The sequence below is a fragment of the Panicum virgatum genome, chromosome 1N (genome assembly GCF_016808335.1).
Source record: "Panicum virgatum strain AP13 chromosome 1N, P.virgatum_v5, whole genome shotgun sequence".
Lineage (NCBI taxonomy): Eukaryota > Viridiplantae > Streptophyta > Magnoliopsida > Poales > Poaceae > Panicum > Panicum virgatum.
In genome coordinates this window covers 7,930,784-7,953,657 of record NC_053145.1, presented here as the reverse complement: position 1 = coordinate 7,953,657, position 22,874 = coordinate 7,930,784, and the positions used below count along the sequence as shown (strand labels likewise).

Sequence of the window (22,874 nt, the reverse complement as noted above, 5' to 3'; positions counted from 1 at the left end):
GACCCAATACAAAATCCAAACCACTACAACCGGTTTTAACCCAAACCATTAGCAGGTTGAAGTGCAACAAAACTGATGCTAAGTCATCTTTTTATACATCTTTTTCCCTCTGGGAGTTGTTTTAAACTTGTAATGCCCTGCGCGACGAGGATTGTGTTATGATAATTACGAAACCGGAAGCAAATCATTGTGCGCGATCTGTCTGACAGTCCAAGTGTATATGTGCTAAATTTGTTGTAGGACTGTTAGATTCCCTAACCGTGGTGCCTGATCGTGGAGCTCAGTGATCTGGTTTTGTCAGCTAAGAGCATCATGTACGCCGTCCAGATTGCACAAGGATTCTGGCAAGTGGTAGCTCGCTATCAGGTAGCACAGCAACAGCAGTGCTGGCCAACAGGTACTACATGGGAGTCACAGATTTAACATGATTTTATCAGGATGTGCCATAAATTTGTGGAAATACATATATACATTACAATCAGCAAAATCATATTGTGTCACGTGCCTATTGATTGTTTCTCTCTCTCTCTGATCGGTTCCTCTCATCGATCTTAGCCTAAAAATTTAAAGAAAAATGGAGGGAGGGAGGGAAAATGAAGAGAAGATCAATAATCAATCTGACCCCGGACAGATTAGTTTTGTGTACGGCGTGCGTGCATGGAGGAACGGACGGACGGAGGGAAGGATTTCAATTCAGAGGCATGCGAGCTCCTTGGCGACGCCGATGGACTTGCCGGCGACGTTCTTGCAGACGGCCATGGTCTTGTTGTTGGACTTGTTGTACTTGATGTCGACGTTGACGAGCTGCACGCCCTGGCAGGGCAGGTTGTTGGCGCAGTTGAGCGTGACGGCCTCCGGCGTGTTGGAGGTGCCGTGGACGTTCCTGAAGATGACGTCGGAGACGGCCACCTTGGAGGCGCCGGACTTGACGCAGATGTTGTTGGGGCAGTACTTCTGGTCGATGATGATGGGGTAGGAGACGTTGTCCATGGTGACGCCCTCGTACAGGAACTTGGTGGCCTTGGGCGACGACTTGGAGTCCTCGTAGGACTTGATGCGCAGGCCGTTGGTGGTGCCGGCGAGCGTGCAGTCGGTGACCTTGACGTCCTCCACGTCCTTCTCGTCCTTGTACCGGCCCAGGCTGCCGACGCTGATGCCGTGGCCGGGCCCGCAGCGCACGCCGTGGACGCGGATGGTCCGGCTGCCGGGGCCGATGGAGATGCAGTCGTCGCCGGTGCCGATGGTGGCGCCGCTGATGGTCACGTTGGTGGAGTCGCCGACGTGGATGCCGTCCGTGTTGGGGCTGTCGCCGGGCGCCGTGATCGTCACCTTGTCCACCACCACGTTCTCGCACGAGAAGATGTTCATGTGGAAGAACTTGCTGTTGAGCAGCGTGATGCCCCGGATCTGCGCGTTCTTCACGAAGTCCAGCACCAGTGTCTGCATCATCCGCCATTGACGACGTTATATAGCTCATCATCACCATCGTCTTCAAGAGAAAGAAAGAGAGATCGACGCATGTACGTTGGGGAGGATCTTGCAGTTGTACGACTTCTGGCACTCGTTCTGCTTCCACACGAGCGGGCCCTGCCCGTCCAGGGTGCCGTGGCCGTTGATGGCGAAGTTGTCGACGTTCTGGACCTCGATCCAGTTCTTCTTGTACGCGCTGAGGTCGCCGGTGCCCAGCAGGTTGCCGTCGAGGCGGATGATGATGGAGGACTTGCAGGGGCCCTTGAGCTCGATGGCGCCCGTCAGGTAGTTGCCCGCGGGGACCACGATCTTCTGCGTCCCCGTCGCGTCGCACGCGTTCTTCCACGCCTTGAGGATCGCCTGCGTGCTGTCCGTCTTGCCGTCGCCCTTGGCGCCCAGCTGCACGATGTCCAGCGGGCCCGCCGGCACCGACGGCGGCCCTCCGGCAGGCGCTGCGTACGACGCCCCGGCGGCGTGCGTCGCGCGCGCCGGCGCCACCAGCAGCAGCGCCACCACCACCGTCATCGCGACATTGCTGGGGGCAGCCATTTCGTCGTCGAGGTACGGTGCGTGGTTACGTTGATGGGCGCCATTGGCGGGCCGCGAGCTCGGGTATATATGCTCGGGGCGGCGTGCTTTGTTCGGCCGCGCGTGCATGCCGCGGCCGGCGAGCCCCTGTGTCCTCTGCTTTTTGAGGGGGGGGGGGGGGGGGGGGGTGGAGTTGGGCTGGGCCAACCGGTTACCCGTTGAACTCGAGATTACCACTCCTCCAAATTTTGAGCATGCCAAATTCGAATTTAGGTTCGGCATGTTTGTTATTGGTTTGCACCCGCGACTTGCTAGTTTGCAACGGCAGCTGTTGTTGCAAGCCATACATGCCTTGTCGGCACACAAAACATGGGTCAAATCTAACAGATCAATATGACAACCTTCGTATATGAACCAAACATGCATCTCTTAGATTTAAAATGCCATCTTTAGATGTCATCTTCTTGTGTGATTGCCAAAGTACTACGAACGGCCAAACGCTTGTCCATCCCTCTGACTGAGTAAAATTCAGAATGGAAATGTAAGACCGTAAATTCTTCTGGGAAGAAAATATAAAACCGCAATGCTACCAGAAGGTGCCTGAATTCCATTTCACATATATTCATCAGTGAATAGCATGAATTATTGGACGATCAATCGGTGAACTGTTCCAAAATGGTGGCACCAAACTACTTTCTGTACACAATCAGGATCGGGTAAACGCATCAGCAAACAGGCCGTTTGCAATAAGCAATACCTCTTGGTCACTACTCACTAGGTGTGCCAGTGTTGGCTCGGTAGTCGGTACACATCAGTAGCGCCGACAAGCTCGTTAGTCGTCAGACTGAATCCGAGCCATCCGTGGGCCTTAGCGTGTCTTCGACGTGCAGCGGCTTCTTGTAGAGCTGGAGCAGCAGTGAGGAGCAGACGACGCTGACCGACGAGGCTGCCATGCAGGCGCCGGCGAGCCAGGGGGGCAGCCGGATGCCAGTGAACGGGAACAGGACGCCGGCAGCGACGGGCATGCCCAGGACATTGTAGCCCAGGGCCCACACGTAGTTCAGCCGGATCCTGGAGAGGGTCTTGCGAGAGAGATCGATGGCGGTGATCACGTCCTCGAGGCTGCTCTTCATCAGGACGATGTCAGCGGCCTCAATGGCAACGTCTGTGCCAGCGCCAATCGCCATCCCCACGTCTGCTGCAGCCAGGGCTGGTGAGTCGTTTATCCCGTCGCCGACCATTGCTACCGTCAACCCTTGCATCTATGAACAAAATAATGTAAGCATGAATACTACTAACGTACAATGCCAGAAGCAATCCCAGAACAAAAGGATAGGAGATTGTACCTGCAAGTCCTTGATCTTTTCGGCTTTTCCAACTGGATCGATCTCCGCAAACACCTGGTCGATCCCCACTTCCTTTGCTATGGATTTGGCTGTAGCCCAATTATCACCTGTCACCATGATACTGGAGATGCCCATCGACTTGAGGTACGAAATGACACGGCCAGCCTCAGGTTTTAGAGGATCTGATACAGTAAGAGCCCCACAAATAATCTTGTCGATAGCAACAAGAATACAGGTCCTAGCAAGTTCTTCCATTTCAGACATGTATGCCTCCACCTCAGGGCTCAGCGGAACTTCGAATTCTTGCATGAGCCTTTTGTTGCCAACCAAAACCAGCTTGCCTTCGACATTGGCACTGACCCCTGCCCCTGGATGAACCTCAAAATCCCTCGATTCCATCATGTGATCATTGTGAGATCCATATTGTTCCCTGAGCTTCTTTGTGTGCTCAACAATAGCTTTTGATAAAGGATGCTCACTATTTGCCTGAAAAAGGTAGAGACACATTAGCGACAGGTCTAATATATTAGGAAACTCACTGTTCGGTATAAAATTTGTGTGGGAAGATATCTTTAGTTTAGAAACCAACCTCAGCACCAGCAGCCAAATCACAGAGTTCTAGAAGCGGTATCTTCGAGAAGACCTTTGTTTGAATGACAGAAGGTTTACCAACAGTCAGTGTTCCAGTTTTATCAAATATGATAGCTTTAATCTGCAAAAAGATAGATGAAAGAAAAATGAGATAATAGTTCAGTATGCAAATTTGAATAGCAGAGTTCATTTGAAAAGGAAATAAATGTGCCTCTTGCACTACAGTCTTCTGGAAAAGAAACCATGTCTTGCTTTACCTTATGAGCTTTCTCGAGGGCATTTCCACCCTTAATGAGAACACCTTGAGAAGCACCTTTCCCAGTGGCAACCATAACAGCAGTTGGTGTAGCAAGCCCCAAAGCGCATGGGCATGCAACTACTAGTACGGAAATTCCAAACTGTAAAGCAAGCTCAAAACTATCCATGGCCTTTGGAATCCATTGCTTGGGGTAGAGGTGAAATTGTCCGGCTATGAACCAGCCAAGCCATGTAAGAAATGCAGCCACCACCACCTTAAAATGAGAAGGGACAATATGAGGCAAAAATAAACTTATAAAGGAAGCCTCGTAGCAGGCATACATCATAACATCTGCACGTCCAACTTCCCATAATTAATCCATCAGTTACTGCTGGAAATTGGTCAAATAATGAGCAGGAATGCACCCTGAACTAATTGAACTGGTTCTGAGGGCATTCCCAGTGTTAAGGGTATAAGAGTCAATAGTCAAGGGTAGTATTGTATCTTCCTATTCTAGGGTTTGGGGCGTCCCATGTATATGTAGCCCTTTGGGCCTAATTCAATAGACATACAGAGTTCAGTCCTCCTCTTCTCCTTTCCGTAACATGGAATCAGAGCTTTAGGTTCCGATCCGGTCCGCCACCCTCATCACCCCGCTGCGCTGCCCCTGGGAGCTTCGTCTTGCTCCTGGGGGCGGCAGCATCTCCTCCGGTTGCCCCAAACCCATTCTCTCTTTTTTTTAGTAGTCGAGTCGCAGCAGCAGCCGCCGTTCGGATCTCCACCATCCGCCCGTCCAGCCCTCGATTCGTCATCCTCGGGCGCAGATCGAGTGCCGCCAAGCCTCGATTTGGCTTTCCCGGCCGCAGATCGAGGAGGCCCAGTCGTCGCCGGCCCTCCTCCGCGGCATAGCAGCAGCAGCTCGTCCACCACCCGCTCGTCGTCGATCTGCTTCACCTTCACGGCCTCCCCGGCAGCCCGTCTGCGCGTGCGCGGCCCCTGTCCGCCGGCCCTCTGCCATCCATCCGCGCCCGTCGCGCGGAGCCCGTCCGCGCCGTCCTCTCCCGTCCGCGCCGTCGCGCCCCCATCCGCGCCGTTCGCGCGGATCTCCACCGCTGCCCGCAGCACGTCGCTGCCGCCAGCCGCCGTCCGCTCCGTCCGCGGCCGCCTGCGCGCCGTCCGCGGCCGCTGTCGCGGCCACCTCCACTTGCGCCTCCGCCTCGTCTCCGCTCGCGGATCCACCTGTTGCGGCTCGGCTGGAGGCGGGTCTTCACTTCGCGGCCTGTCGCGGCCATCCTCGTCCGTCCGCCCTCCTGATGCCCTGCGGCTTCCTGCCGCCATCCGCCCGTCTGTCTCTGTTGCTCTGCCTCTGGGCAGAGCTCTGTTCTGCCGCTGCTCAGGTTTGGATAGAGGGCACTGGAAGAAGTACTTTTGGTGTTGGGCCACACGTTCATGGGTGCAGCTGCACTTGGGCCTACACTACAATCTCTGGTTGGGCTGTGAGGGCTGAGATGCTTCATTTGTTACTGCTGTGATATCATCTCTAATTTCAGTAGCAACGGTTCAAATTGGTGACTTATCTACAGTTTTATCCATCTTATGCTGCTGAAATTTATCTTTTGATTGTGCTTACTGCTATCTGTCTGCTGCTAGGCTGCTTCCATCCATAGTTCGCTTTTGCTTGCTGCTTGCTGCTGCTAGTATCTACTATATTGTGTCATATTTCCATCAGTTTCCATCCAAGTCTGCTGCTAGCATTAGTGTCATTTGCCTTTGTTGCATTGCATCCATGTCAATCCAAGTCCAATTGCTCACATCTAGTTCATCAATGCCGTGCGTGTCCACAAAATTCATTGTCAGATCAGAGCCAATTTCTTTGTCTTGTTTTATGGTTAGCTGAATCCCGTCGATTTAGCTAATCACATCATCATCATTGTGGTGCGACAATGCCCTCTTGGTCCCTTTCGGACCCGTTTTGCTCCACGTCATGATCAATGGCTGTCTATTTGTCGTCATCATCATGTCATCCTCCTGCTTGCCGTTTTGCAGCAGTGATCTCTCTATCCTCTCTTTGGCTGGTTTGACACATCTCACTATTATTGTCAAGTTCAAAATCTCCAAAGCAAGGTTCATGTTGAAGAGTCGACGTACTGGTTTGTGAAGACTCGGGCTATTTGCTGAAGTACGGTTGTGAAGGCAGTACCCTCTTGTGGAGGAGCATTTTCTACATTGACAAGTTCAAGAGTTGCACGCTTCGACGACATCTTTGATTTTGGACCTTGGATGTATCATTTTCATGTTTATGTTTTAGTTTAGTGCTTAGTATCAACTCTCCAAATGCAACTACATTGCATTCACGTTGCATTTGAGAGGGGGTGTTAAGGGTATAAGAGTCAATAGTCAAGGGTAGTATTGTATCTTCCTATTCTAGGGTTTGGGGCGTCCCATGTATATGTAGCCCTTTGGGCCTAATTCAATAGACATACAGAGTTCAGTCCTCCTCTTCTCCTTTCCGTAACACCCAGATGCTAGCAGGTAGCAGCCCTCATTAATCGAACAGGGAAAAAAGTCTCCACCAGTTTAGAGAATAAAATGACCATGCAGTAGCCTCTATACAATTTCCAGCTGAACTCTGCCCAAGTATCGAACACCTACTCATATTTATCATGTTCAGAACTTTAATGTGATAAGTTCACTGTGGTGATCCAATTAAGAAACACTGTGCATGTAGGATGATCTGGCCATGTTCCAATTTTGAATGAGAAAAAACTGTTAAAATATAACAGGGAAGAAATTTGCGGGAGAAAGTAACCGGTAACTTACAGTTGGAACAAAAAACCTTGAAATTTTGTCAGCTAACTTCTGCACTGGAGCTCTTGCAAGTTGAGCAGCTTCAACCAACTGAACTATTTGTGACAAAGCTGTTTCTGACCCAACATGGGTGGCCTTAACAATTATGCAACCGTTATCATTTACAGTTCCCCCAATAACCTGTTAGAAACAAATTAAAGCATCAGAACTAATAGATTATACACAATCCCAAACAAATACGATCACAATAAAAAAATCATTACCCTGTCTCCTGGTTTCTTTGCAATAGGTCTTGCTTCCCCAGTTATCATACTTTCATTGACATGGCTTTGACCTTTGATGACAACACCATCAACAGGGACTTTTGTGCCAGGCACAATCTTGATGACATCATTTCTTTGAAGTAACTGAGTGCTGATCTCTGTTTCTGAAATGGCATTTCCGTCCTTGTCAAAAGAAATAAGATAAGCTGTTTCTGGTGCAAGCTCTGTCAATTTTGACAATGCATCTGATGTCTTTCCCTTTGCCACCACCTCCAGATATTTTCCCAACAATATGAAAGATACCAACATAGCACTAGTTTCAAAAAAGTCCTGTCCTTCAAATGAGGCTGATGTTAGTGCTTTCAGAACAATATACACAGAATAGAAGTAGGCAGCATTTGTTCCCAAAGCAACCAGCACGTCCATGTTTGAGTATCCTCGTTTCAGTGCATGATAGGCTCCAATGTAAAATCTGCAGGTAAAATAAATCATAGATAAGTACAAGGTGTGATCCAGTTTAGAATTGATAAAACAATCATAGTTGCTGCAGACTTGAGAGTGTACCTCCAACCAATAACAAACTGAACTGGGGAACATAGCAACCACCGTAATAGCATGCCTATTGTCATGTTGTTGCAGATCCTATATGACAACCAATCCCCGTAAGGAGAAATCATAGGAAGAACCATGGAGAACAGGAACACAGGAACCGTAAACAGGCAGCTCCAGAGAAATTGGTTCCTGTAATTCCTAATCTCGTGGTTGCGCTCTGCTTCTCTTTGCTTTGGTGGTGAGTGCAAGGTAGCATTAAAGCATTTAGGAGGCTGCGCAGCATTCTGAATGCGCTCAATAAGTAATCTTGGACCAGTGATATCAGGATCATATGCAACTTTTATCGTCTGCTCTACTGTGTCCCATTCAACATGGTTGACCCCTTCAGCAGTTTCCAGTACCGACTGAATGAGTTTGGTGTCTTCTGGAGAATTCACACCCTCCAGCTTTAGATGCACCTTGTTCACATCATCCCCAGAACTAATGAGATCAGCCCCAAATCCAGCATCTTCAACAGCCTCAATTATAAGATCACGACTAGTGACATTTGGATCATAGTGGACTTTAGCTTCCTCTAGAGCAAGACCCACCGCAGCTTTTTTAACTCCAGGTACCATTTGAAGTGCCCGTTCAACAGATTCAGAACAGCTTGTACAAGCCATTCCTTTTATGCGAAGCCTGCAAACGGCAATTTCTTGTTCTTGAAGTTCATCTACTTCAAAGTTGAGCTCCTCGATAGCCTCCTTTATGGTTCTTGCCTGGGAGAATAAGAATCACAACTGAGAAAATATTGCAAATAACACCCTCACACGCTACATATTTTGTCATTACTTCATGATTTATGAATTAATGAATTTAGGTTTGCAGTGTGCACACATGGATCAGAAAATACTACATAACAGATAGGCGAAAGATGCATGGCTCCTTATGTATCTTGCCAATTAATTTGTAAATACGATTTCTAACAATCTTCCTAGCATGTAAAACAAAAATACAGCAACATGTACAAGGTGTCCTATGTTGTCATCAACTGACTGGCCCGCACAATTAAAAGCACTTCATGTTACACTAAAGGGGTAAAAAAGAGGAGCAAAGATAGCAAGGCCATGATAATCTTACATCAGTTTCCTCCGGCCTGTACTGAACCACAGCCTGGCCCTGAAGCGGGGAGACCTGGATGCTCTCCACCCCTTTCAAGCCCGCCACGACGGTCTCTATCGACACGGCACAGGAAGCGCAGGAGATGCCACGGACACTGAACATGACCTTCCTCGTCTTCCTCTCCTTCCTTGGAGACGCCCCAGCTGGAGAAGCTCCAGAAGACGCCGGGAGAAGCGGCTCCTTGAGGTATCTCTCTCCATTCTGCTCCATGCCTGTCCCAGGATCACCAAAGATCAATTGCAAGTTAGATGTCTGTACATGCTAGATGTAACTGGATACAATCACTGCTATTCACTAGCTCGGCAGCAGCATCTGCATTGCAACTAGAGCTTGATCCGCGAGCAGAGTGCAGGCAACAGCACACCTCAATTATCCCGACAGTTAAAAGTCACGCTGAATTGCCAATTCAGGAACCATACTTTAACCGCTGAATCATCGTGCAATGATGCAAACCATGCAACGACAGCATCAGAGACATCATTTATTAGGCCACAAGCCCTGAAAAAGACACTCGGCCACCACTGACGCACGGAACAGCGTACGACACACTACGACAGCGAGCGTTTCCTTTCATCCAATTAAAATTTTCAAACAGAAAGCAGAGGAACACCGGAAACGGCAGCTTCGTGCGCCGTTGCTAACGAGAAACCCGCGCACCAATCGCCGATCAATCAGCCAACGAACGACTCCAAACGCTACGAAGACGGACGGGGAAATACAGGGGGGCAAACGCAAACCTGAAACCTCTGATCAATCAATCCAGCCGGGAACGGGGACGCGGCGGCGGAAGCGCGCGAGCCGGCGCAGGCTGCCGCTCACCTCGGTCCCCGGCCTCGGCGACGAGCTCGCGCGCCCCGACTCCTCTTCGGCTTCCACTGAGCGCGCGGCGGTGGCGGTGGCGGTGGCGGCAGCGGGTGGCGGCGCCCGCGCGGGCTGCGGGAGGGTTTCGAGGCGGACGAGGAGGTGGGGTGGGTGCCTCGTCGGGCGGCGTAGTAGACTAAGAGGACGACGCGGAGGGGAGGGGCGGCGTGAAGCGGGCCGCCTCGCGGTGGTGCGGCGCGGCGCGGGGCGGGGCGGGGGGTGGAGACGGCGAGGTCGCGTTGCGGCGGGTTTGTTTATATTTCGAGGGGAATTCGGTGCAAATTTGGAAGGGAATGCGACGGATTTTGTCGGATGCCTTTTGAAAATTCGGACGAGTTTGATTTGAGTTTGGATTCCCTCGCCCCTTCCCTCCCCACCTAGTGCGGCGGCCGCCCGGTGCGCGCTCGCTTTGTCCGCTCGAAATTTTGGACCTCTTTTGGGTCTCCATGGTTCTAGAGGATTCCGTGCGCGCTCCAAATGTGCGCAGCCAAAGGAGCCGCGAATTTCACCTAAATTTATTCACCCATTCTCATAGACGTGGATCATCGAATTGGGACGTCATGGATTTAATAGCCATAGCCGTGTTTCAATTTCAAACTTGTTTGGGGGACAGTTTTGACTTTTGAACCATACGCGCGTCGCGGTGTTTCCGTACTGCAGGCCAAGCACTTTGTGATTCCTTACAAAAAAAGCACTGCGATTAAGAACTGTTGACTGTGACTTCGATTAAAAACATACTATGCACTATCCATATATATTTCATGGTGGATATAATGAAATAAATTTGGTATTGTAAATGGTATTATTTCTTTATATGAATCTGATCAAAGTTTGCCAAATTTGATTTAAGAAAAACCTAATACAATATGTAAATGAAAATAGAGGTAGTATGTTCTCAAATACATATGATGAAGCTGACTTAAGGTGAGCAAGCCGCACATCTTACCCTATGTTTTAAAGGTACATATTCTAGGAGTAAGAGGAGGGAATGAGAGGGGTTTTGCTTGCTTTTGTTCGTACATACGTATTTGCTACACAACATTTGTGATTGAATCCCTGAAGAAACAAAAGTGGAGTGAAAAGCATGGCTATTGTTTCCGAAATGCGGCGGAGACAGTAAACTCTCAAACACATACACCTGCAAAAAATGCTTGACCTGACATAAATAATCCGCGTGCGCCCATTGCCACTGAACATAAAATCGAGGACCTAGAATCTGATTGGTTTGCTAGCCAAATTTTAGTATGCTAAAGTTTTGAAAAGCCAAAATATAGGCAAAAAAAACTTGCTAGGATTTTGATAAGCTAAATGTCAGATATTAGCAGTTTTTTTAGCAAACCAAAATGTTGGTATGCCAAGAATTTGGCAGCTAACCAATCACGCTCTTAAACACGAGCAAACTGGCTCCGTGGACCTGTAGCCGGGTCGAAGCATCCCAGATTCCCAGTACAGGACACGGTAGCCTTCGCCCTTTGGAGCCGCATCCTACTCCACGAGCTGACGTTGACGATGCAAACGTCCAGAGCGTACCAGTAGCTGTAGCTCGGCACAAAGACGAGCGGAAAAGGCAGGGATGCTGCTGCGGACTGCGGTGCGTGCGTGGGGTGGGGTGGCCGGGGCCGGGGCCCCGGTGGGCCCGGCCTGCTTTGCTTGTGACGCGAACAGGTCGAGATGAGAGCGGAAAAGGAAGGCTGCTGCGGTGCGGCGTGGCCACTGGCCAGTGCCAGTCTATCCTCTGGCGGTTTGGCCCTGCCGCTCCACTGTCCGCGACTTGGACGTGCTGGCTAGCCCCGCCCCAAAGCGGCTCAGCTCGCCGCTCGGGTCTGTTCCGAGACTGCTGGAGCGCTGGTGCTGGTACCTACCGACCTCCACCGTGTGCTCCGGGATGAGGAATGGAATGCAGAGACGACATGAGAACGGGATGGAACGCCACGAGCGGGCGGCCGGACGTTCGTACCACGCTCGCCGCCTGCGCAGTCGCTGCGGCGACCATGGGGGCGGTGGACGCGGGCGGGCACGAAAGGCGAAAGGCCAGCAGCTGCAGCTCCACTCCAAATCTCCAATGATCCGACGAGGAAAGGGACGGGTGGACGGGGTGGACGGGCCAGCCTCGATCGGCGGCAGCATCTCTTGCTTTGTCGCTTGCAGGCGCACGTCGACTCGTCGAGCCTGCAGGGGCGCGGCCGCGCGGGGGCGCCACTCGGTGCCGGCGCCGCGGCCAAAAGCCCCGACGCACGGAGGCGAACGGAGTCGTCCCACCGCCGAGGTGCTGATGCCGGATGTCAGGGCTGATTGGGATTGGCCATCCGTGGTTGCACGTACACATCATCCGAGGTGCGGATCCTCCGAATTGACGGACACATCATCCGAGGAGATTTTGTTTATATCAGCAAAATAAGGTCTGTTGGTGCAAGTTTTTGCATCGTTTTTATAAGTTGGCCACAACATCTTGTGATTGACTACTCTACATTTGAAGAAGGGGGCTATAACTATAATCCACGTGCACCCTGCACGTACAAGGAAAACTGGGACATCAAGCACTCTCCATCAGGAAAAGTGGGGGCCCAAATTTATGTCTTCTCGAGGAAAAAGAGACTAATGAGGTGTCCGGTTTGGTGCTCACAAGAAACAGCATCAAAACCGATCATAATCCCCGGACAACATCCAAGCACTAGGGACGACGCAATTCCTCGTCACATATCCACTATACATTATTGCTTCCTTTCGTCTTTAAAGAGAAAAAGATTGCAGGACACGGGCGACTTCAACAAAGCTGTGCTGCCGAAAGGTACTTCAAACAGGTGGCAAAGTCCCATTATACGAAACTCTCTCTCTCTCTCTCTCTCTCTCTCTCTCTCTCTCTCTCTCTCTCTCTCTCTCTCTCTCTCTCTCTCGGGAACACTTGCAATTCAAATTCCATTATTAGCACCAACAATGTGTAGTTGCAAAATCAACGTTGAACTAAAAGGTTTGCTAAATATGAATATGTTGAAATACACCTAATTTTCCTGAAAAAAAAGAAATACACCTAAATTCCAGTAGAATTTGGAGTGATTTCCATGGAACAAGACTTTGTATGCTCTTCTCTTGGATCCGATGCGAATATGCCACAAATGCGGCAATGTGGTCTCGCATATCGTTGTCTTGTCTCTTTAGGTTCCAAAAGAAGTGTAGAGGAAAATTAATATTCCTTGGTCTTTTGTCACCGTACCGTAACCACCACGGTGAAATGTTATCTTGTTTGACTTTTAAACCTTGGCAATTACGGTGTTTACTATTGACTTTCATCTACCATAAGATTAATCCTTTTGCCAGCTTCATCTCAAGAGCACCCAGACAAAGCTTGAGATGGATGGTTGATTTCCAGTTAGAATACTCTCGGTTACTTACGGTCGGATTAACTCGCTCAAAATCTCAGTAAATATAACAGGATCAAGTATTCAAATCACAAAGTGATCTTGAAAACAACGATTGAAACCATACAATGCCTTTCCCTTTCGTGAAGAGGGGAAAAAAAAGACGAGGCAGTTTCATTTGCTCATACGAGCCTTGAGACTGCTAACTTATTACTTATCTCACATGATTCGTTACTCGAGTTTCCTAGCCAAAATCTCGGATGGGCCCTTTTAGGCCTATAAGTTGGCCCGTGATATTTCCAGTTTTGGGCTCGAAACCTCTCGGGCTGGGATTCGATCTGCGAATTTTTCTAATTTTTATATTATTTTATTTCCGATTTGTCAAAAATATATGCAATTTTTTTTGCAAAAATGTCATCCTGCCACCAGTTTAACCGGCGGAATGAAGGTACCGCCAGATGAACCGGCGGCAGGTGCACTGCAGAAAAGCATGGCACTGTAGCAATCCGCGCGGGGTACTGTAGTGACTTACCGCCAATTCAAACGGCGGTACTGTAGCGATTTACTGTAGCATATTTTCGAAAAAATATAGCAAATTCATATGGATTCGGATGGTGATAAAATTTATACGAAAATTATAGACCTCGACGAGATCTACAACTTTGTAATTCAAACTTTTTTTATTTGGAATCATTCTGGTGTTTAAATAATCGACACAACATTTAGATCTAAAAAATCAGATCTAAACAAGTCGTGCTGCTCATCGGGAGTGCACCGGGAATCAGATCTAAACATCTTTATAATTACAACAAGTCTAGCGTTGTTTAGATAAAAAATTCCCGGTGCACTTCCGATGAGCAGTACGACTTGTTTAGATCTGATTTTTTTATATCTAAATATTGTGTCGATTATTTAAACACCAGAATGATTCCAAATGAAAAATTTTGAATTACAAAGTTGTAGATCTCGTCGAGGTCTATAATTTTCGTATAAATTTTATCACCATCCGAATCCATATGAATTTGTTATAATTTTTTGAAAATATGCTACAGTAAATCGATACAGTACCGCCGTTTGAATTGGCGGTAAGTCGCTACAGTGCCCACGTGGATCGCTACAGTGCCCTTTTCGCCGGATGAACCGGCGGTATGCTTTCTGCAGTGCACCTGCCGCCGGTTCATCCGGTGGTACCTTCATTCCGCCGGTTGAATTGGCGGCAGGATGACATTTTTGTAAAAAAAAAATTCGACATATATTTTTGAAAAATCGGAAATAAAATAATATAAAAATTAAAACCAACCCAATTTCTTCTACCAAATTGCGCTTCTCCTGCAGCTTTTACTGATTTAAAACTTTTCCGAACTTAGCTAATGTAATGTGGCATGGTAACTGCAGCAAAAGAAGGACAATTAAGTAAAAGCAATGAACAATCAACCGCAAAAAAATACACGACAATTGAATAATTTCAGAATTTGGGTTCGAAATCCTGAAAGACTCACATATTGTAACCCAAATTCTAAAATTTCTCTAATTATATTTTGGAAATAATATTATCAATTTAATAAAAGTTGGTGATCCTACAACATCTCTAGTAATCTCTCTTTTTCCAATCCAACTACTATAGTAAGAGAGTTGATAAGAAAATAGTGCTTCAACAGTCTCCCTTAATTTTTTATTTTTTCCAAATAATTATTAGGACAACATAATAATTCACCCCAACTCTTTCTAAGTAAAGGATGAGTTGTGAATCTCCCAATAAAATAGTTGGATTGGGATGAAAACTGAAAAAACAACTCTTCCAATAACAATGTAAGTGATATTGGGATATCCCTATTAACTATTTATAGGAAAATATTTATTAGAAGATGGCTTGAGATGCTCTTCTCACCCTGGGTCCAGTGAGTAAGGCTGTCCACGATGGCAAGAGCAAGAGCAAATTTGCTCTTGCCTCGTTTCCCACGCCCTCTCTGTCTACAGTGCCAAACAGTACATCTACAGTGCCAAACAGTAGATTTACTCCTCCATTTCCTCCTATCGCTGTGGACGGTCTAACGGAAAGATGTTCAATCCAGTAAAAAAACAGCCGTTGACGCGATGTTAACCAGCCAACGGACCAGATTGATATGACCAGGCTCGCGACCACATCGAACGGCTCTCATTGTGCCTCCCTCGAGACCAAAGCGAGGGAACCCGTTCCCCGACCGCGGATCAGGAGGCCAAGGCGGTCACCACCTCCTCCGGTCCTCCCCCCGCCCATGGCGGACAAATCCCTCGCGCCCTCCTACTCCGCCTCGTCGGCAAAACCCTAAACCCTAGCCCGCCTCCATTTCGTGACCCTAATCGGACCCTCCGCTCCCGCCGCCATGCGGCGCAGCCGCGATGTCCGCTTCGTCTCCTCCGACGTCAAGCTCCCGTCCGCCTCCGCCTCCGCCTCGGCACCGGCACGGGCCCCGGCGCCCGCGCTCCTCTCCGCGGCGCTCCCGTTCGCGCACATCGGCCGCGCCATCGACGCCGCCGCGCACCGCCTGGGCGCCTGCCTGCCCCGGGTCCCAGTCGCGCGGGCCGACACGGCGCCACCCCCGCCGGTGCGGCGGCACGGGAAGGACGCGGGAGGGGGCGGCGAGGAACGGGTGCTGATCAGCGAGGTCGCGGTGCGGGGCAAGGACGGGGAGCCCCTGGAGCGGCCCGAGCTGGAGGCCGCCGCCGCCGCGGCGCTGCGCGCGTGCCGCCCCAACGTTGCGCTCACCGTGCGGGAGGTGCAGGAGGACGTGCACCGCGTCGTGGAGAGCGGCCTGTTCCGGTCGTGCATGCCCGTCGCCGTCGACACCCGCGACGGCATCCGCCTCGTCTTCGAGGTCCTTGTTTTATCCCCCCCCCCTTGTTTTATCCCCCCCCCCCCCCCCCCCCCCCCTCCCCCCAAATTTCCTTCCCCTGGCTTATTTCTGGAACTGATTGATGCACAATTCCGGTTCTTTTGTGGTTTAGGTGGAGCCCAACCAGGATTTCCATGGGCTGGTCTGCGAGGGCGCCAACATGCTGCCTTCCAAGTTCCTGGAAGATGCATTTCGTGATCGCCATGGTAAATGTTCTCAAACAGTATTTAAGCTTTTGCTATGTGATGATGTGGTGTCTTAAATGAGACTTTTTGGTGTGACAATGTGCAGGAAAAATCATAAACATTAGACATCTGGATCAAGTGATAAAGTCTGTTAATGGATGGTATCAGGAGCGGGGTCTAACTGGACTGGTAGGTCATCATCAATCTGAATTCATGTTTCTCTGTCTCGTTTTTTTCTGCTTATCGTTTTATTGTATTCGGTGCTGTATCATGATATGTTTAATATGATTAGCTAAACTAGGTGCCTCAAGGTCATTTATCTTAAGTAATTCTATGTGATGTGTTGACCATCCAGGAGCTACAATTGTAGCAACTGTGTTTGTCATGCTCCTTCTTCTCTAACCCAGTAATGATTGTATATATCTCACCAAGGCTAAATATGTGTCCGACTCAGCATACAACATATGATTCATTTGTTGTTCATTGCATATAGAAATAAGGACCCTCAATGCTACACTGCTAAACGATAAATCACAGAGAGCCATTGATTTGGATTCAGGTTTCATACGCTGAGATACTTTCCGGAGGAATTTTGAGGCTGCAAGTTTCAGAAGCTGAGGTTAATAACATTAATATCCGCTTTCTAGATAGGAAAACGTAAGGACCAATCTTTACTCTGATATTTTTGTGATCAATTATTGTTCCAAACCGCGTAAGTTTCTATATTTCTTATGGTTTCCACCCTTCTCTTTCCTTTCTGTGTTGTCATAGTGGTGAACCAACTGTTGGAAAGACACAGCCAGAGACCATCCTTCGACAACTTACCACCAAGAAAGGGCAGGTCAGCGCATTTTTTTCAAAAGCTATCTTTCTCAATTGCTTTATTTATGTTTTATATACTTCAGGAGGACTTGATGATATGTTAAAATGCAAATATTATCCTTCAGTTATGTTCTTCCAGATGTTGCATTAAATGCTCATTCTTCCGCTTCACATTTTTTGGAATTCATATTTTGTGTTGCATCGTTCATGCACATATTTTCTACGCAAAGGCTTGTACCAAAATCACCAGCTTTTGTTACAATATAGGCATATTTGGTTGGAGACCACATAGAATTAAGCTCCTCTTTCTTTGTTCTTTATTGTATAAATTCTGGCTCTTTTCACAGTAATATTTGAAGTCCAGTTGGGTGGTTCTGATTTAAAGCAAACGGAGCACTGCAGCAGCAATCATCTATAAAAATATTAAGCTAGCAATAATATGTGTTTTTTTTTGGGGGGGAGGGGGGGTTGCTTTTCTTACCTTGTTACTCATGTCCTGCTGCCTTAGGCTGTGACATTAATGTTGTATTTTTAAAGTTCACACTTGCCAGTTTAAACTTGACACTGATCGTACCTAGTTAAACTACTATTGGTGAAAACAGGCTTACAATAGGGCACAAGTCAAAAGGGATGTTGAAACGATACTTACCATGGGAATCATGGAGGATGTTACAATAATTCCACAGCCAGTTGGAGGTAAAGCTAATTTTAAGTTCTTTTTCATTATTTTTGAAGCTGATCCATTTTCTTGTTAGGTGCTAGTGTTCATACGCTTTGTAATTATCTGCAGATTCAAATAAAGTTGACCTTGTCATGAATCTTGTTGAACGCCCTTCGGGTGGTTTCTCTGCTGGTGGTGGCATTTCAAGTGGGTGAGTACAAATGGTGCTTTGTAAGTTGAGCTGTGCAAGATTGTATAAAAGGGTGTAGCCATAGTTATTAGGAATGGACTGGCAATTGAACCGGCAAAGTCTTTGGTTCACTGGTTTGACTAGTTGGACCAGTGGTTCGAAGCAGTTCAATGTCTCTTAAATAGATATTGATAGACCACAAACACAAGGTGAAGCATGGCCTGGTGGTGACAGGTCAGTCTCATGCTTACTATCTTGTGTTCAAAGTTCAAACCCCACGCTCAGCTTCTTTCCTCTTGTCTTACCCCTCCTGCCTCCCATTTTTGCCCTTCCGCACGCGTATGCCCCAACACAGAGCGGTCACCAGCGGTTTGGTGCCTGTTTTCATAATGCTTTTCCTCTAAACACCAGGCGGTAAACCGGTTTCACTGGTTTATACTGGTTTGTTTGCTCAGGCGGTCTTTTAGCTGGACCAGGCCAGGGGAGCCTCCGGGTTTCCGGTTGGACCGCTGGTCTGGTCCTGTCTTAAGAACTGTGGGCGTAGCTAGTACCTGCATAATTTAAGAAATTCTGTTCTGATTCACTACTGCCGAAACTGTAGGCACTCTGCTTTTTTTTTCCTCTTTCAACCTCCAGTTGTGCACATGCACAAAATGCAGTTGAACTTGTTATTCTTCAAATGCTTAGTATATGACATGCTGTTTTTCTGCAGGATAACCAATGGACCCCTTTCTGGACTTATTGGCAGGTTGGTATGTTATTCTTTCACAGGTTAAGATGTATATATACATCTACTGTGTTTCTGTTTCTATTGCTATAATGCTATTATTCCTGCCTGTGAGTTCCTACTCTCCAAATCGGTTCAATGTTACATGGTCCTTCAATAGTTCCAGAGATACAACTTTTCCTTGCTGTATATTAGTTGTGTGGCCTTGCGCTTCAAAAATAGGATATGTTTTCAAAGGGTGTATTGTGTTCCAAATTCTTAGGACTAAATTCAAATTTGAATTAAGTTCTGAAAATATCTGGAGTTATACCCCTCTTCCAAAGAGGCCCCCAATGACCTTTTCCCCTAATTTTGTTGGGCGTAACATTATCACGAAGCCTCATTATCTGGGTTCTAATAAATGTTTGGAGGGCTGAAACAAAAATCCACTGTTATGGATAGACTTCTATGATTATCATTAAAATTGCTCCGCAGCTACAACATCTGGGAGCAGCTTATCCTCCAAAGCCTGAGCAGGCCATAGGGACTGAGAAATTTAGAGTTATCATCTTCTATTGCAGAATCTGTCAATTATTGTTGATAAACTCATGATGTGGTAGAATAGATAGCTGACGATATTTAATTTGAACATGTTGATGATCTTCCTGTTTCACTATCAGATGTATATAGCTTCAAACCTCAGACCAGCCCTTTACTAGTTGGCTACAATCATGTGCCTGCTTCACAAAATTCCTTTTGCAATGGTTTGCTAAAACTTATAGCATTTGGATATGAATCTGCTTGCTATTTGTCTTGAAACTTCAAGGGACAACTAATCCTACACTCACATGCTTATGAGTTATGACTATAATAATCTGTAATTTGGAGTATCGTTATAAGGAACAAGTTAATTGTTGTTTCATTTCCATGTATATGGAACAGGGAAGAGTTACTAGTTTCATTTCTTACATGAATCCTCTCTAGGATCGTGTAGCCTTCGCTCTAAAGACACTGCCCTATTGACAAGATATGGTTCCATCTGTGGGAAAATGCCGCCTCAAGACCAAGACCAAAGTGACAAGTGTTTGCGAACCAAAACCAACTTGCTAAAACATACATTCTGATTTCTGAACTTGTGGTAGTATGTCTATAACAAATCATTTTGTTGCTGGCTTGCAACTTCTAATTAGCTCCTACCTCTTTATCTGGATATACTGAAGATGCATATAGTCTAAAATTCTATCACTTGAGTGCAGCTTTGCATATTCACACCGGAATGTTTTTGGGAGGAACAAGAAATTGAACCTCTCACTGGAGAGGGGTCAAATAGATTCAATTTTTAGATTGAACTTCACTGACCCATGGATTGATGGCGACAACAAGAGAACCTCTAGAACTGTTATGGTTCAGGTATATAGCTTTAATATGAATCGCTTTCCATTTCTGGTAGCTAGCTTCATACATATGTTTATAGTTATTTCATGTGCCAGAACTCAAGGACTCCTGGAACACTTGTCCACGGTGGCGATCATCCTGACCATGGGCCTATAACAATTGGACGTGTTACTGCCGGAGTGGAGTACAGCAGGCCATTTAGGCCAAAATGGAGTGGGACGCTTGGCTTAATTTTTCAGGTAAATACTCTGCTGCTTATCCTTTTAGGACTAGCCACATGGTATGGCGCTGACCTTTTGTGCTGAACAGCATGCTGGTGCTCGTGATGACAAAAGCAATCCTGTCATCAGGGATTTCTATAACAGCCAATTAACTGCCAGGTCTCCATTCTCAGTGTCTTATTTTCTTGGTTTTCACATGTTCAGGCACACAATCAATATAGTTGTTTTCTTCCCTATATTTATTACATTGCATTGCAGTGGAAATGCTTCTGATGATACGCTGCTTGCTAAGTTTGAAAGCATCTACACTGATTCCGGGGACCATAGCTCTACAATGGTTGGCATTAATGCTTATTCCTTCCCCAAGCAATATTCGCAGCCATTATTGAATATCTCATGCTACCTTTTTTCTTTCTTTTTTGAAATACCCTTATCTCCTGCTATCATTGTTGCTTGTAGTTTGTTTTCAACGTTGAGCAAGGTCTCCCTGTTCTTCCTGAGTGGCTAAGCTTCAACAGAGTGACAGCACGTTTGAGGCAGGGCTATGAAATTGGCCCTGCTCGGCTTCTTTTGAGGTTTGCTTTTATCAAATTCTTGTCCTGGACCTGTAGCAAAAAAAACTGTTATGAACTGAATGCTCTGTTTCCATTTCTCTTATTTTCTATATAATATTTTGTTTGATGTAGTGCTTCTGGAGGTCACGTGGAGGGAAACTTTCCACCTCATGAAGCATTTGCAATTGGTGGCACAAATAGTGTAAGAGGATACGAAGAGGGTGCTGTTGGTTCTGGGCGTTCTTACGCTGTAGGAAGTGGAGAAGTGTCATGCCGCATGGTAGGCTTCCTCCTCCTGAACCTTATAGGCCTCTTATCTTTGTTAAATCAACTCCACATGGAAGTATGTGACACTAGTCTGACAAAAATCCAGACACCATGGTGTGGTAACTTACTTCAGAATACTGTGTTGGCAACAAGGGTCTACATAGCTACGTAATTAACAAAAAAAAACTTATAACTAGGACTCAACATGAAAGTAAAGTGAGCAGCGCAATCTTATACTGTTTTTGCTCAAATGAGGAGTCTTCTTTGGATGGGCCATCACCCAGTGATTGGCTGCAGTAACTTAACTGAGGCCTGCTTGCTTTACTTTTTCACTGCTCTACTTTCATATTGAGCCCATGTAGCAGTAATGTTATAGATGGATGCTGTTACTGTTTTTATATAATTTTTGCTGAGAGGTACAGCAGCTGTTGCTGGCTATTTTTTTTTCTTTGCACTGAGAATCTGGAGCCTGTTCCTATGTCTGAATAGATTGACAGCTTGAGTGCTGTCCTCTGCAAATGTCGCTATATGTGTTTGAAGAAATTCATATCACATTATACCTACTGTGTGGTCTCTTAAATGAATAAATGGAGGTATTCAATCATCACTGTGATTGTGTGATTAATTAATGTTATTGCTCTGCATGCAGTTTGGGCCACTGGAAGGTGTTATCTTCGGCGACTATGGTAGTGATCTCGGTTCTGGTCCTAAAGTTCCTGGTAATTTACATTCTACTCACATTTTACCCAACATGAAAGTAAAGTGAGCAGCCCCGTCTTATACATCTATAGGACACATTTGACAAAACGAAAGTCTAATACAGCTGGGGATCTTGCACTTATGCAATCATTACATCATCAATACATATCAGCATTTTTTTTCCTGTTAGACAATATACACAGTTCTTACATGGGCCATCCGTGGTGTTCTGCTGTTCAGGTGACCCAGCAGGAGCTCGTGGAAAACCAGGTAGTGGGTACGGCTACGGTGTTGGCGTTCGTGTGGACTCCCCATTGGGACCTCTGCGACTTGAATACGCCTTCAACGATAAACAAGCCAGGAGATTTCACTTTGCTGTTGGCTACAGAAATTAACATGTATATTCGTCACGTTCATCTGCTTCCTTATCATTTTTGGCTGGTAGGCGAGGTGGTACATACCTTACCATTTTTTTGGCGACGTTGACGCAAAAGGAGAGCCTTGTTTAGATCAGGTTTCGTTTTTTTGTAACATATAGTTCATTTCTCCTGTTGTAAGCATTCTCGTGCTAGAGAACTTCAAGTTGACCCAGGCCCATCTCGCAGATTCATCCTGTCTCTGGTATCTGAATTCTGAAAGGCCCGGAGGTGAAACAGAAGTTGCGAAGAACGAGGGATGATATGCAGTTATAGCGTTGCACGTTCCTTGCGTATTTATGCACTGTGTAGTTGATTTATTTGTTTTATCACATGGATGACATGATATATCCGGTCAATACAAAAAGGTTTCTTGGTGGCAGCGAATGGTTCGCAGAGTTCCTTTTTTGTTAGTGTACGAGCTCACGGGTCTAACAACAAATGTAGCTGTTACATTCTGGGAAACTTGAGTTTCGTCCTCATGGTGTTGATCATTATGGCCATCATTGCTTAATGTGGATACAAAATATCCACGCATCTTCGAAGATTGAGAGATTGAGCTGGTAAATTCTCAAGATACCTATATGAGTATCTTCGAAGATTGAGTCGATAAATCTTCGAGATTGACAAAGTTATGGGAACATCTGCTATGCATGTGAGCAACTGGGCTTTAAAAGGTCGCAGATCAAGCCCAGGATTAGTCAATACAAG

At 46.9% G+C, this 22,874-nt stretch overlaps 3 protein-coding genes across 7 annotated transcripts; 1 reads left to right on the top strand and 2 right to left on the bottom strand.

The window, feature by feature from the left end:
- Nucleotides 1-425: 425 nt before the first annotated feature.
- On the bottom strand, nt 426-2,066 carry LOC120653927 (exopolygalacturonase-like). The gene is made up of 2 exons (XM_039931593.1): nt 1,525-2,066; nt 426-1,440 (listed from the first exon to the last, which is right to left on the bottom strand). The coding sequence occupies exons 1-2, from the start codon at nt 2,017-2,019 to the stop codon at nt 694-696; spliced, it is 1,242 nt and encodes a 413-aa protein (XP_039787527.1). The 5' UTR covers nt 2,020-2,066; the 3' UTR covers nt 426-693.
- A 516-nt stretch (nt 2,067-2,582) lies between these two features.
- LOC120654974 (copper-transporting ATPase HMA4) lies at nt 2,583-10,069 on the bottom strand. The gene is made up of 9 exons (XM_039932671.1): nt 9,695-10,069; nt 8,916-9,169; nt 7,809-8,554; nt 7,245-7,716; nt 6,994-7,161; nt 4,193-4,447; nt 3,934-4,056; nt 3,345-3,830; nt 2,583-3,260 (listed from the first exon to the last, which is right to left on the bottom strand). Exons 2-9 carry the CDS (start codon nt 9,165-9,167, stop codon nt 2,838-2,840), a joined length of 2,925 nt encoding a protein of 974 aa, XP_039788605.1. The 5' UTR covers nt 9,168-9,169; nt 9,695-10,069; the 3' UTR covers nt 2,583-2,837.
- Nucleotides 10,070-15,371: 5,302 nt separating this feature from the next.
- Nucleotides 15,372-22,545, top strand: LOC120654973 (outer envelope protein 80, chloroplastic-like). Of its 5 annotated transcripts, none has more exons than XR_005667236.1 (16): nt 15,372-16,029; nt 16,160-16,253; nt 16,339-16,421; nt 16,792-16,889; nt 17,004-17,073; nt 17,657-17,750; nt 17,845-17,926; nt 18,618-18,653; nt 19,868-20,021; nt 20,102-20,245; nt 20,316-20,564; nt 20,687-20,770; nt 20,812-20,823; nt 20,914-21,061; nt 21,698-21,767; nt 21,988-22,545. XR_005667236.1 is itself a non-coding variant. In XM_039932670.1 (16 exons), the coding sequence occupies exons 1-16, from the start codon at nt 15,538-15,540 to the stop codon at nt 22,140-22,142; spliced, it is 1,986 nt and encodes a 661-aa protein (XP_039788604.1). In that variant the 3' UTR covers nt 22,143-22,545. The 5 variants fall into 5 exon arrangements, 3 of the variants coding, with proteins under 3 accessions (XP_039788603.1, XP_039788602.1, XP_039788604.1); XR_005667235.1 differs by lacking the exon at nt 20,812-20,823 and having other exon boundaries at nt 15,374-16,029; nt 20,687-20,802; nt 21,988-22,261; nt 22,353-22,545; XM_039932670.1 differs by lacking the exon at nt 20,812-20,823 and having other exon boundaries at nt 15,538-16,029; nt 20,316-20,386; nt 20,486-20,564; nt 20,687-20,802.
- The last annotated feature ends 329 nt before the right edge of the window (nt 22,546-22,874 follow it).